The sequence below is a fragment of the Anabrus simplex genome, chromosome 5, assembly GCF_040414725.1.
Source record: "Anabrus simplex isolate iqAnaSimp1 chromosome 5, ASM4041472v1, whole genome shotgun sequence".
Taxonomy (NCBI): Eukaryota; Metazoa; Arthropoda; class Insecta; order Orthoptera; family Tettigoniidae; genus Anabrus; species Anabrus simplex.
In genome coordinates this window covers 256,418,369-256,431,078 of record NC_090269.1, presented here as the reverse complement: position 1 = coordinate 256,431,078, position 12,710 = coordinate 256,418,369, and the positions used below count along the sequence as shown (strand labels likewise).

Genomic DNA, 12,710 nt, shown 5'->3' with positions numbered 1-12,710 from the left:
CTCGGGCTCTGTGGCAGCTAATGGTGGCAGAAACTAATAGATATGCTACTCAGTTCTTGAGGTCAGCACAACAATTGAAGCTGAATTCCCACGTAAAGCAGTGGCGGCCTGTTACTCTAAAGGAAATTAAAGGTTTTATCGTTGTATTGTTAGAGATGGGTATTACACTCAGACCGACAATATCTTCGTACTGGAACACTGATTCTCAAGCCATCCCATGGTTTTCAATGATGTTCTCAAGGAACAGATTCCAGCCAATACTGAAATTCTTCCACCTTGTTAATAAGTTGTTTCAACCAGGCCATGAGAAATATGACCCATGTGCTCGCTTTAGTCCTCTTGTGGATCACACCAACAATTTGTTCAGACACCATTACACTCCCTGCCAACACCCTAGCATAGTTGAGTCACTTGTTGGAACAAAATTTCATTCCTCTTTGTTGCAGTATCTTCCAAACAAAAAACAGCACAAATGAGGGATAAAATTCTGGATGCTGTGTGACTTAATATCACATTGTTGTTTGGGTTTCTTCTGCAACTGCGGAGCAAAGAGCAATGTCGATAGGAAAAATATACAGAAACATGGACTAGCATTTCATGTTGTGACTAAATTACTGGCGATAGGCAACTACGTAATGAAGGGCTATCATGTTGTAATAGACAATTTCTTTACTATGATTAGTCTGACCCAGCATTTGTTTTCTAAGGGCACATACTTCACAGGTACTTTCCAGCAAAACAGAAAGGATATCCATTCAGAACTGAAAGGTAAATTTGCTATTGGGAAAGCTAGGTACTTTAGAAAGAAGGAGACCCTGCTAGCTGACTACCAGGAGAAAAAATCTAAAAAAACATACAGTTTTGCTCTTGTCTACGCATTCCATTGCCAAAAGCAAAACTACTACCAAACCAAGAAAGAACAGACCTCCTTGGGAGGTAACGAAACCAACAATTATACACAAGTACAACGAATTTATGGGGGGTGTTGATGGTTTGGATGTGTTGCTATACACTTACCTAGATGAGCGCCAGACACTCAAGTGTTTGAAGAAGGTTGTCTTTTCAGTTTTCGCGAGAATGGTGCTGAATGCGTATATTATCTATAAGGAAAACTCCTCTACCAAGAAAATGACAAGGTTAAAATTTACATCTTCCATTATTCTTGAACTCGAAAATGAGTGGATGTCAGAAAAGAACCTCTTATCTCCAGCACAAAATCTGACAGATCCAAGTCCTCTCAGAGCGCTACTGGAAAAACGTCTGGGACGTAACCTAAAATGATGTGCCGTGTGTAGCAAGAAAGATGGTGGACCAGTAAAGAGATCCCATTTACAGTGCATAAAGTGCAAATGGGGACTCCACCCATTATGCTTGGGGGTCCACAAGTGCTAAAAGTGGTAGTGACTGAAAAAGTGTAAATACGTACATGATTTTCTTGTAGAAAGTGTTAAAATAATTTCAGTAAATACTAGGCAGAATATCCAGGGTTTCTTTTACATATGACTACCAGCAAGTACACATCATAAGACATCCAGACGCATATTTCTTAGGTGAATACCTATGTATTTCAGGTAACTTTTGTAGGTCTGAACTTGAAAAATATAATCTGTTCCATGCTAATTTCCCAGGAAAAAATATTTTCTTCCCCAAATGTGACCTTAGTTGGTATTATTTGCTATCAATATCAATACAGTCAACTTTCTGAGTAATTTGGGACAACAATCAATTATCTGGATTTAGAATTAGGAGAATTATGGTTCATCTTGTTCAGCCTTGCAATTTGGTTGTAAAGCGGGTGGCATTCTTAGCGTACCCACTGTAAATAGGCATGGCACTAAGAGGGGTAATCTTGTTGTCCTAGTTTGTCCTGTTTTTCAGTCTGAGATGGCCTCTCTCTCAGGAATACCATCTAGTAATCAGCCTTGCATTGTTCTTTTTCTTTCTATGCCATGCACCTTGAACTTAGTATTATAAAAACTAAAACAAGCATTTCTGTGTTATCACTCTGCATGAATTTTACTGTTTCAGAACACAACAGCACTGATCACTTTGCTCCTGGAGAAATAATAAATGAACTGCTGAAGAGGGGAAAACTCTTAAGTAAGGAGAGAAGTATTTTGTATTTTACCCCAAAGAATAAGGAGCATTTCCATTCCAATATGAGACAGGCCTCTATCCACCGAACTCATCGCAGACCAGTGAACCCAAGAAGCAATTCTGTGGAGGTGCAGACAGACTCTGTCATAGATCAGACTTTATGTCTTGAAATAACAAGTAAGTTTCTAATCTTAGTAACATTTTATTCTTGCTAAGAATACTCACTAATCATGTAGAGTGGCTTTGCTTATGGTTGAACATGAAGCTGACATTTACATTCAGTGCCAATACAAAGCGTTAAAAATGAAGCATTTGAATGTTGGTCCTCTCATACTATGCAAGGACATCACATTGGTCTGTCAGCAGCTCTCATTTCTCTGAGTTAATACCCATATTTCTGCTTCTTGCATAAGTATTGTCTTGAAATAGGCATGTAAGGTGTTTCTCTACATTTCATTGGCAGTTTGTTTTTTCTGAACAGATTTCTTATAATATTGTGTACTTTGTAAGCCTATTGTACCGTCCTGCTAAGTTCTTTTATTTTTCCTATTCTCCTAATTACTCTGCCCAGGTGCACAAAAACATTTTCTACTACTTTTTTACAATGATAATTATTAAATTAATTAATTGAATTAAAATAATTATTATTGTAATCACAATTCAATACGGATCAAAACCATTAAGTTTATATCTTATGACTTCCTTTTTTTTTTAATGTACTTCATTTACTGTTTTCTCTTGAATGCATCTCTTGCAACTTTCTTAGCCACTTTTTGACTAATTTATATATTATTCTCCTTTGTTATTGACTTACTCCTATTCAGTTCTACTCGGTTTTAACATAGTTCATCATGATGTTGAACAAGACTGGAGAAAGAAGACCCCTGTCTTCCTCCAATAGTGGTGTGGAACCATTCTGAAGTGCGTGCCTTGCATGTCTTCTTCATTCTTTTTATCAACTTTGTAGGTTCTTTGAGCCTCTGTGCGCTTTTCTCATATGGTTTCTGTTTCTTTATCGTCATGAGCCTTTTGCATACCTGCCAAGTTTCTCGATTTAGGCGAGAGTCCCGATTTTTGACAGTTTTTATCGCCTCCCGATTATTCTATTATTTCTCCCGATTTTAGCTTATTTTTTGGTGAACTTCAAACATTTGTTTTCAAATCCTGTCATTTCAGCTCTTTTATGCCAGTGGCCAGAAGTTCTTCGCTTATTGGCTGCTTTCAAACAAAATATCGATGTTTATTAATGTGAGAAATATGCGTGAATGCAATGTTTATAAAACCTGTATATCGCGACGCATATATCGATTGTCAATCTCTCGTTCTCGCATGTTACATTCGTGTTCATTCACTGTCGATTCTAGAGACTAGTCACTAGACATGGAGTCTTTTTTTAGTAATTTAGTGACAGAATTTCAATTATAACGACTAGTGACTTTTCTAGAGATTTCGGGAGCCATTTGGAGACAATTCTGACTAATTTTAATTTACCTCAATATAAATAAGAGTTTTGTCTGTACATTGCTCAGAATTTAAAAAGAATTATATTTCTGACCGGTCGTGACCACAGTACCTAACAAGGGGGAATGCACGTTTTAATTTTCTGTAATTTCTGTCTGTCTGTCTGTCTGTATGTATGTATGTATGTATGTACACTCGCACTAGAAAACGGCTGAAGAGAAATTAATGAAAATCGGTATATGAAGTCGGGGAATAAGTCGCTGCAATCTAGGCCATAAATAATTTTATTCACACAGTAAAATGGTAGTTTAGGGGAAGGCCTAAAATTTAATTCTCAAATATTTGTTATTATTGGCCCTATCAATAAATACTACATAACTAAAGTTATATATTATTAAATTTCCTATCATTTATGTCTTATACATTTTTACCCAACCGGCTATGATAACAGATATTCGTGAATTTGTATTTTTAACTTAGCTCAATAGCTGCAGTCGCTTAAGTGTGGCCAGTATCCTGTATTCGGGAGATAGTGGGTTCGAATCCCACTGTTGGCAGCCCTGAAGATAGTTTTCCATGGTTTCCCATTTTCACACCAGGCAAATGCTGGGGCTGTACCTTAATTAAGCCACGGCCGCTTCCTTCCCACTCTAGATGTTTCCTGTCCCATTGTCACCATAAGACCTATCTGTGTCAGTACGACGTAAAACAAATTATTAAAAAAAAAAAAAAAAAGAATGAAAAAATTGGATTTTTGTTTCTAAGTCCATATCACCGCCGAGGTACGAGAAAATGGGTGAACAGAATTTAATGAAAATCAGTATGTGAATTCGGGGAATAAGGAACTACAATCTACGCTGTAAATAATTTTATTCACCCTGTTCGAAATTATTGTTTAGGCGAAGGTGCGAAAAATTTCATTTTTAATTACCTATCTTATTGGTCATATTGAAAAGTACTACATAACAAAAGTTATAGAGAATACAATTTCCGATTATTTATATCTTATTCAGTTTTACCATAGACTGTAATAATATTGGTGATGGTGATTAAATTTTGAAGAATGAGAAAAAAATCATGAAGGAACGATCGCTTGAATAATAACACAAGAGGGAGTCATGAAAGAAAGGACGACTCACTTTACATTAGATACTCTAACATCACAAAGTCGGAAGAAAACTAAATGTGAAGGCCTGTTATAAAGAAAGCTCATAAAATTGATCAACAATAACATTACATTGACCATTGTTTGTCATGATGTACTTTGTGTGTTCTGCTGCTATTTATCTCCGATAGGTGGGATTACTGATGCGTACGTCCGTATCAAGTATAATAGCCTGCCTGGATACTGGCAGGAAGTAGCTGGGGAGTTAAGAGATCTCTCTTTAGCATGCCATTCCTCTGGTTCATAAATTTTCTGATACTACTGGTACGTAAAGATCCCTACTCTGAGACAGTGATTGGAATGAGCAGTGTGCACACTTAAATGGAATAATTACACAGGGGTGTTCACGGTTGTTCGCGGCCTGGTCATTTTAGCTCTGGAACTTTGAACTGTTAGATCGACACCATAGTACTTTTCGTTAAATGTGAGAAAATGTGCTGTTTTTTCATTTTATGGAATGTTTCATATTAAAGCATTGCTGACACCATTGTACTGACCTATGTTGACTGTTGACTTCAATTGGGAAAACTATTAAGGACAGTCTTTCTGAGAATTCCATAGCGTAACACGGGTACATCAGCTAGCTATTTGATTCAAATAGCATTGCGCTTTGTATAATCACATGGGCGCTTGATGCAATATATTAATCTATGCATTTGCTAAGTAATGGCATGACTGATTCACACATACTATTTTTGGAAGGCTTACCAGAGACTGATCATCTCGTTCACATACTTCCTGTGAGGGAATAGAGATGTGTAATTTTTAGCCTTGTAGTGTCATATAGCAACAGTCGGGCTTTGAGACAATAAGTGTTATAAATATATCATAGTACTGTATTGCGCAAGACATGTAGAATAAGTGGTTTTGATCCATTGTATCTCCTGATTTTTCCTGATTTTCATGTCAAAATCTCCTGATTTTTGGTTTTGTAAAGTTGGCAGGTATGCTTTAGTAAAACAGTGAAAACAACAACCATTTTCTTTATTGGCAGTGTTTTCAATCAGCTGTTACATCTATGTCTGTGGGACGATTATGTCTGTGTTCAACGTCCTTTTGTAGTTTATTCATTAGTGTTTCACAGATTTTGAAGCAATTAGTAAAAAGTGTTATTCCTCTATAATTCTGGCATTTGTCCTTGTCACCTTTTCTGTTTGAAGGGATTATTATACTTTCCATCCTATCTCCTGGAATTTTATTTGTGCCCATATTTTTGTCAATAAATTATGTAATCTTTGCATACCAACCTATCCTGCTGCTCTTATAATTTCCAGTGTTACCTCATCCCAACCAGATGCCTTATTGTCAGTTCCTGGTCAATCATTTGTCTGATTGGTTTCTTCATTTTCCTCTTCCCTAAGTCTCTCCAGGCTGCAGTCTTGCTTATCTAATACATTTAACGATTCATTGAAGTATCAAAAAGATACAATTTCTTTCTTCCTGATTAAGTTGCCAATTTCTATCAACCCCCTGTGGGAAAGCAACACAGACGACGAATACACCCATGGTATTCCCTGCCTGTCATTAGAGGCGACTAAAAGTGGCGACCAAGGGATGATTGAATTAGAACCATGAGACTACTTGTAAGTAGTACTATCACGCGAGGAACTCCATGAGTCGCCTTTACTTGCAAGTAGTACCCCTATGTTAGGTACACGATAGGTTTGTGATTAGTAGCAACAGAGGGTGAGTCAGTTTGGGTTTTACAGTACCTGTGATTAGTACCACTATATGTGGAACACCATGGGCTTACGTTGATGATGGTGATGTGTTTATTATTTAAAGGGACCTATCATCTAGGTCATCGGCCCCTAAAGGGCTTACGTTACCTGGGATTAGTACCATTGTGAGAAACACCATGGGTCTGGGCATTGCCTGTGATTAGTACCAGTATATGAGCGATACCGTGCATCTGCATTGCCTGTGATTAGTACCATTATATGTATGTGAAGAACATCATGGGATAGTACGAGTTCCTGTGATTAGTAAACCTATGTGAGGAACACCATGGGTTTGCATTGCCTATGAGTGGTGCCGTAATGTGAGAAACACCATAAGTCTACGTTACTCATGATTATTACCGCTAATGAGAAATACCATGGTACTTACTTTCCTTCTAATAAGTACCATTATGAGAGGCCGTTGACCTGTATTTTGGACTCCTTTAGACAACAAGCATCATTGATTCAGGGTTATGCTTTGGAAGCAGCCCCTTGGTCAGTATATGCTATTGTTTTAAGATAGTTTCTGGGAAGGTGGGGCATTGTGGGTTGAATACACTGATAGTTTTAAGTTCATAATCATTGTTCATTGTCTCTTTTTTTGAATTCTAGTCAGTGGATTAATTTTGGAATTATTATTTTAACTTTCAGTATTGCAAGTTGGATCCGCTGATTATTTTAAATTCATATTCATCCATTAATTCTTCATCATCACGTTTTGAATTCTGGTCAGTGGATGAGTTTTGGACTTTTGAATTGTCATTACATTTCATCTCATTTCGTACCATTAGGAGCCGATGACCTAGATGTTAGGCCCCTTTAAACAACAAGCATCATCATCACCAATTTTCTGTCTATATTCTGCACATGTCAGATTTTATGTTATTCATCATCCTTTTGAATTGGAATCTTCATCAAATTATTTCATATGTTCATCTTGTCAATCTCTTCCATTTTTTGTACTTTTGTTCATTCTGTTCTTCAATCCTTTCTGCCTGGCCTTATTCTTCTGTTTAACTGCTTCTTTGATTTGTCCATTTTTTCCAAGGTGCTTCTTTATCTCTTCTCCTAATGGCACTTGTTTTACAAGCATTTTTTCTGTTATCTCAGTTTGTCTATATGATTGCCATGTTTCTTGCCAGTGATGCCGAAACCTATTACTCAATTTCTTACATCTTCAAATTACCACTGTTTGGAGTATTTATTAGTATTATTATTTTTATTATTATTGTTGTTGTTGGTGGTGTTGTTGCTATTTATTATTATTGTTATTATTATTATTATTATTATTATTATTATTATTATTATTATTATTATTATTATAATAATAGGGTTACCCCTGGAATGCAGAGGTGAAAGAAGGTGCGGGCTGGAATGGGTCTAACAACAAAGCAGAGATATTGATTAAAATTGCATTAAAGGTTATATTTTCAACAACAGCAAAACTTAACAAGTTTCACATAAAACTTCAGATTTTAACCAATAACAATAAGTTAAATCAGGTCCAAGACCAGGAAAGCCAAGATTTAGAGACAATTAAACAATCTGGGCCACAATCCCTAATTTTTACAATTTTGAGCTGTCAGCTCACAACCACATATTACCAAAGGGCAGAAAACCCCTAATTACATGGAGCACTTGCTCCCACCTAGCAATGTCAAGCCTCCTAGAGGCACATATCCAAATACAAGAAAGAGCTGGCCTGCTCTCAATGTTCTGAGCCTATCAAAGGCCACAACGGACTTTACTATTCACTGCCCTCAAGGCACACTTACAAAGAAATAGGGGTATCTTGTACCCAACCTAAAATTATAGGTTACGTTAATGGCCCAAAATGCAAAACTGAATGGAGGCGTGGATCTGCACTCCTACATGAAACTTCTTAAAACCTAAGAGGCACTAGGCCGATGAAACAGGGGCTATTCCCAAACTATGGAGGTGACTCGTATACAGAATAAATTTAACACATTAAGGAAGAGTAGAAGAACGGTTACGAAAATGTAATCACCTCAAATTCAAAATGAAGGGGAGCTCGAGAGGGTAAAGCACTCTCTATCCCCGATTTACAGTTAAAGATATATGAAGTTTTACAAAAGTGACGGCAATTTACATGTTTGAAGATAGGTTACATAATAAAGGTTTTGGACCTTCCCCGCGGATTAAACTGCTGAGCTAGCAAGAAATAAAGATGTTAAGCGGCCATTACCTTGTTGAAGAGCTGCTGTCGGATGAAAGAGGCGCTTCCCGCCTCCTGCTACACTTCCATACACTATGCTAGATGTAGTTCGAGTGGCCGAGAGACAAGAAAATCAGCAGTTTTTATACCCTTGTGGAAGATTCGAGACCTTCCATGAATAATCAAGCCACACCCTCTTCCTTCTTCTTCTTCTTCTTCTTCTTCTTCTTCTTCTTCTTCTTCTTCTTATTATTATTATTATTATTATCCAAGGAAGGTAGCCCTATTTACCTAAAAGTATGTTAGGGCTATAGTTTATAAGCATACTGTATTAAATGTTATTAATACTTTACCTAGTAGAACAAAATACTACAAAAAAAATTACAATGAGTTAAAAACCTTGCCTAAGAAACAGATAAAAGCTGAAGTGCAACACCTTTTCACAAATATATCAGAAACTGACAGGGAAAAGTTTACATTTGCAATAACTCAGGTTACCTAACAAATTGTTCATAGGTTATAAACTTCATGGTTCTGATCCGTATTGAATTGTAAGTACAACATAATTAATAAATTAATGTAGTAATGGTCCACCTTTCAGTACTTTGAATACTGTTGAAATATTAATGTTCAGCATTATTAGAACTAACAGTTCTGTGTATGTAAATTAATACTTGAAATAGTCTCAATGATGAGCATACTCAAGATGTTAGAACCTAGTTTATTTCAAATTTAATCATAATTTCATCCCAGTTTTCAATGTCAATTTGTATGTATTTGTTTCATTTGTTTTATGTCAATTGTGTGCATGTACATTTGTTTAGTTATTAGAAGTTTTACATTAAGGCTGAAGATGGCGAACCCTGGCCGAAACTAGTCCCTAATTAATGTAATTTAGAATATTACATATTATAGTATTGAAAGGTGGACCATTACTACATTAATTTATTAATTATATTGTAACAAATTGTTCCTTTTGGTAGCATGTAGTGGACAATAGAGTATTAAATGAGCTACTGTTTGTTCTGGTTGCACGTACAAAGGTATCCCTCTGGTGATTGGATTTTAAGCCGTTGGAAATAACTTCTAAATTTGGCATGTCTAGTAGTGTAAGTATAAAAGTGGGTTCAAAGAATTTTGAAGTTAAACGCTGATGAATGGTTGGAAAGAACAACTCCCGCATGACATGTCCCTTCGTGGTATTTGTCCTGACAGAGTTCTAACTCTCTTCCATTTCACTTCTTAATATCTTTTTCACATGAGATACGGGATACATGGAGAAGCTGAAATCTGTATCCCATCAAGCTGAGGATCTTGCTAACATGCCCACCCTCTCATTTCCAATAATTTTAGCGTGGCCTTTTACCCAGCTTAAACAGATATGCAATTTGCTGGATAAGATTAAATTCCTAATGTTTGAGGCCAAAGGGTGTAGATTATATTTTTCTCTTATGGCAGTGATGGAAGATTGAGAATCACTGTATATTTGAGCACTATAATTATTTTGTAAGCTCCATGTCAGTAAAATGTTACAACTACTAGTACATATCCTTGTGCATTTCACTTGTTGTTTAGTCTTGGACCAAGCAAGTGGCTGAGCAGTTTGGGTCATGTAGCTATGAGTTTGCATCCGGGTTGTAGTTAGAGCCCTGCATGGATGGCAGATATCCACGAAGTTAGTGTCTTGGCGGAAGCTAGCTATGAGATAGTATGGATAATTTTATTGATAATTTTTAAATAATGAAGTTTATTGATTTTCACTCAGGTATACTCTTTATTTTTGCTTGCGTTTAATGGTGGTATATAAAGAGCATTGAGACCATAAAGCCGTAAATCTGACCTAAGCCTAACTGGCTCCTGCCCGCAATTAATGGAAGGAAGGGACAAAGGTTAATATGCCAGTAGTTGCCGCAAGAGGAAATCCCTCATAAACCCGTGACTGTAGGGGTTCTGGTGCCAGGTATCAGGCCTATTGTATTATGTTAACAGATCTGTTTCAATAGCTTGGATGTAATATACTGTAGTTAAATATTTACGATATCCACGGATAACCATTCCTGGATGCAGATGAAGGAAGTGTGGATGTGGATAATATTTTGTATATCCACGCAAGGCTCTAGTTATAGTGGGTTTGAATCCTACTGTCAGCAGCCCTGAAGATGGTTTTTCGTGGTTTCCCCCATCTTCACACCAGGCAAATGCTGGGGCTGTACCTTTAAGGCCATGGTCGATTTCTTCCCACTCCCAGTCCTTTCCTTTCCCATCGTCACCATAAGACCTATCTGTGCCGGTGCAACCTAAAAGACAAAATGTGATTGTTTTGTCTTGGTAAGTTATCCATTTATATATTTACCTTTCCTTTTGTATTTATTTTCTTCCTGTATTCTTGTTCCAAAAATTTATCCAGTCGGTTAATTAATATAAAGATGTGTGTAACCTTGGTGATTTGGAATTTTGGCTCATTTCTTACTTGCATACTGAGTGGAGTTTTGTTGAATGTTTATTTCACATTCCATTATTGGGATATTGCAACAGTTTTAATTACCATTATTTCCCTCCTTGTTATACAGGTCTCAAACATTGTTATTATTTTGGTACTTTTGGTACTTGGACAAGATTACCATGCAGAGTTTATTTATATAATAAACAATATTGTTTTATATAAAATTAATTTTAACCTAATGTGATTTATCTGAATTTTTGTTTGTCTTAGGTCACCTTTTGCACTGAGTTCATATAAAATAGTTGAACATGGTTGTGTACTTCCTTTTGATTACAGGAATACTTGACAAGTTGACTTTCCTGTCTGACACGTTATCTGAGACCACAGAGGGAGTTAAGGATATGAAAGATAAGATAAATGTGGGTGAAGCTGAATTAAATCCCTCTGATAACACATGCCTATTAAATGAAGAGGATACTCATAATACTTTCTTCAATTCCCCTGCAGAACCAGAAGCATTTAGTGGTAATGGAAACTCTATTATTTCTTATGAGAGCTCATACAAGAAAACCTTGTCTGCATTGAGTATAGCTAGTTTGACTAGTCATGAGGTGAACACTCCTGAAAGAATACAAGACTTACAAGCTGTGCAAAATAGAATTGAACTGCTTTTGAAGGAGCATCCAGGTTCCAGTAATTCTCAGAATTTGTAAATAGTTCATAACATAGCCATTGCATTCAATGTTAGGTGAAGAGTAAGAAAGAAAGAAAGAAAGAAAGAAAGAAAGAAAGAAAGAAAGAAAGAAAGAAAGAAATAAAGCAACTAGCAAGTATATTTTACAAGTAGACTTTATTGTATTACTTATATACCAATACCTGATATTTTATAGAAGATCAAAGATGCTTGTTTTACTATAATTGAATGAATCAGGTCAGTTCATCTAGATATTGTATAATCAACCTCCGTGTTATTCCCCTGAATACTAAGTGTCTTTATTCAGAGAATCTTTGGTATTGACTAAAGAAATTGTTTCTTTTAAGTCATAAAATTTGTCCATGAATTGTTGCTATGGTTTAAGGATTAGCATAAACTATCCTCATGGTTAAGAAGCCTGATATCTGAATCTGTTTCTTTTTCCTTTCTGTGAGGCCTTGAAACAAGGTTGAATCAGCCTCTTGAAGACAGTTTAGCTGGTACATGATACAAATAATTACCCTAGTCTCGAAAACTAACATTCACCACCGCTACCTATCTACCTATCTTCCCACGATTTTGTTTATAGTACTATTGGCAAGCTCACTTGTATTTGAGTTTTTGACTTGATGCAGTCTTTTAACTCACGATTTAAACGCACATTAATACACACTTACTCGGGCGATCGCACTGATCGGTGTGCATCAAACTCCTAGTCCCCAACATGGCCTCTATAGCGCAGTATCGTTCCAGAACCGTTCACGAATAACAAGGGTCATTGAACTCCGCTTAGCCATCTAACAGATTCACTCCCGATGAATGACTTTTTTTTTTAACAAGTTACTTTACACCACACTGACACAGATAGGTCTTATGATGACGATGGGGTAGGGAAGGGCTAGGAGTAAGAAGAAAGTGTCTGTGGCCTTAATTAAGGTACAGCCCCACCATTT

At 36.5% G+C, this 12,710-nt stretch overlaps 1 protein-coding gene across 1 annotated transcript in view; it reads left to right on the top strand.

Moving 5' to 3' along the window:
* Positions 1-12,173, top strand: part of LOC136874813 (serendipity locus protein alpha) — a 176,022-nt gene extending 163,849 nt beyond the window's left edge. The window contains exons 12-13 of the mRNA XM_067148489.2: positions 2,029-2,274; positions 11,400-12,173. Of these exons, the coding sequence (XP_067004590.2) occupies positions 2,029-2,274; positions 11,400-11,776 (623 nt within the window). The 3' untranslated portion in view covers positions 11,777-12,173. The remainder of the gene's footprint in view (positions 1-2,028; positions 2,275-11,399) is intronic.
* The last annotated feature ends 537 nt before the right edge of the window (positions 12,174-12,710 follow it).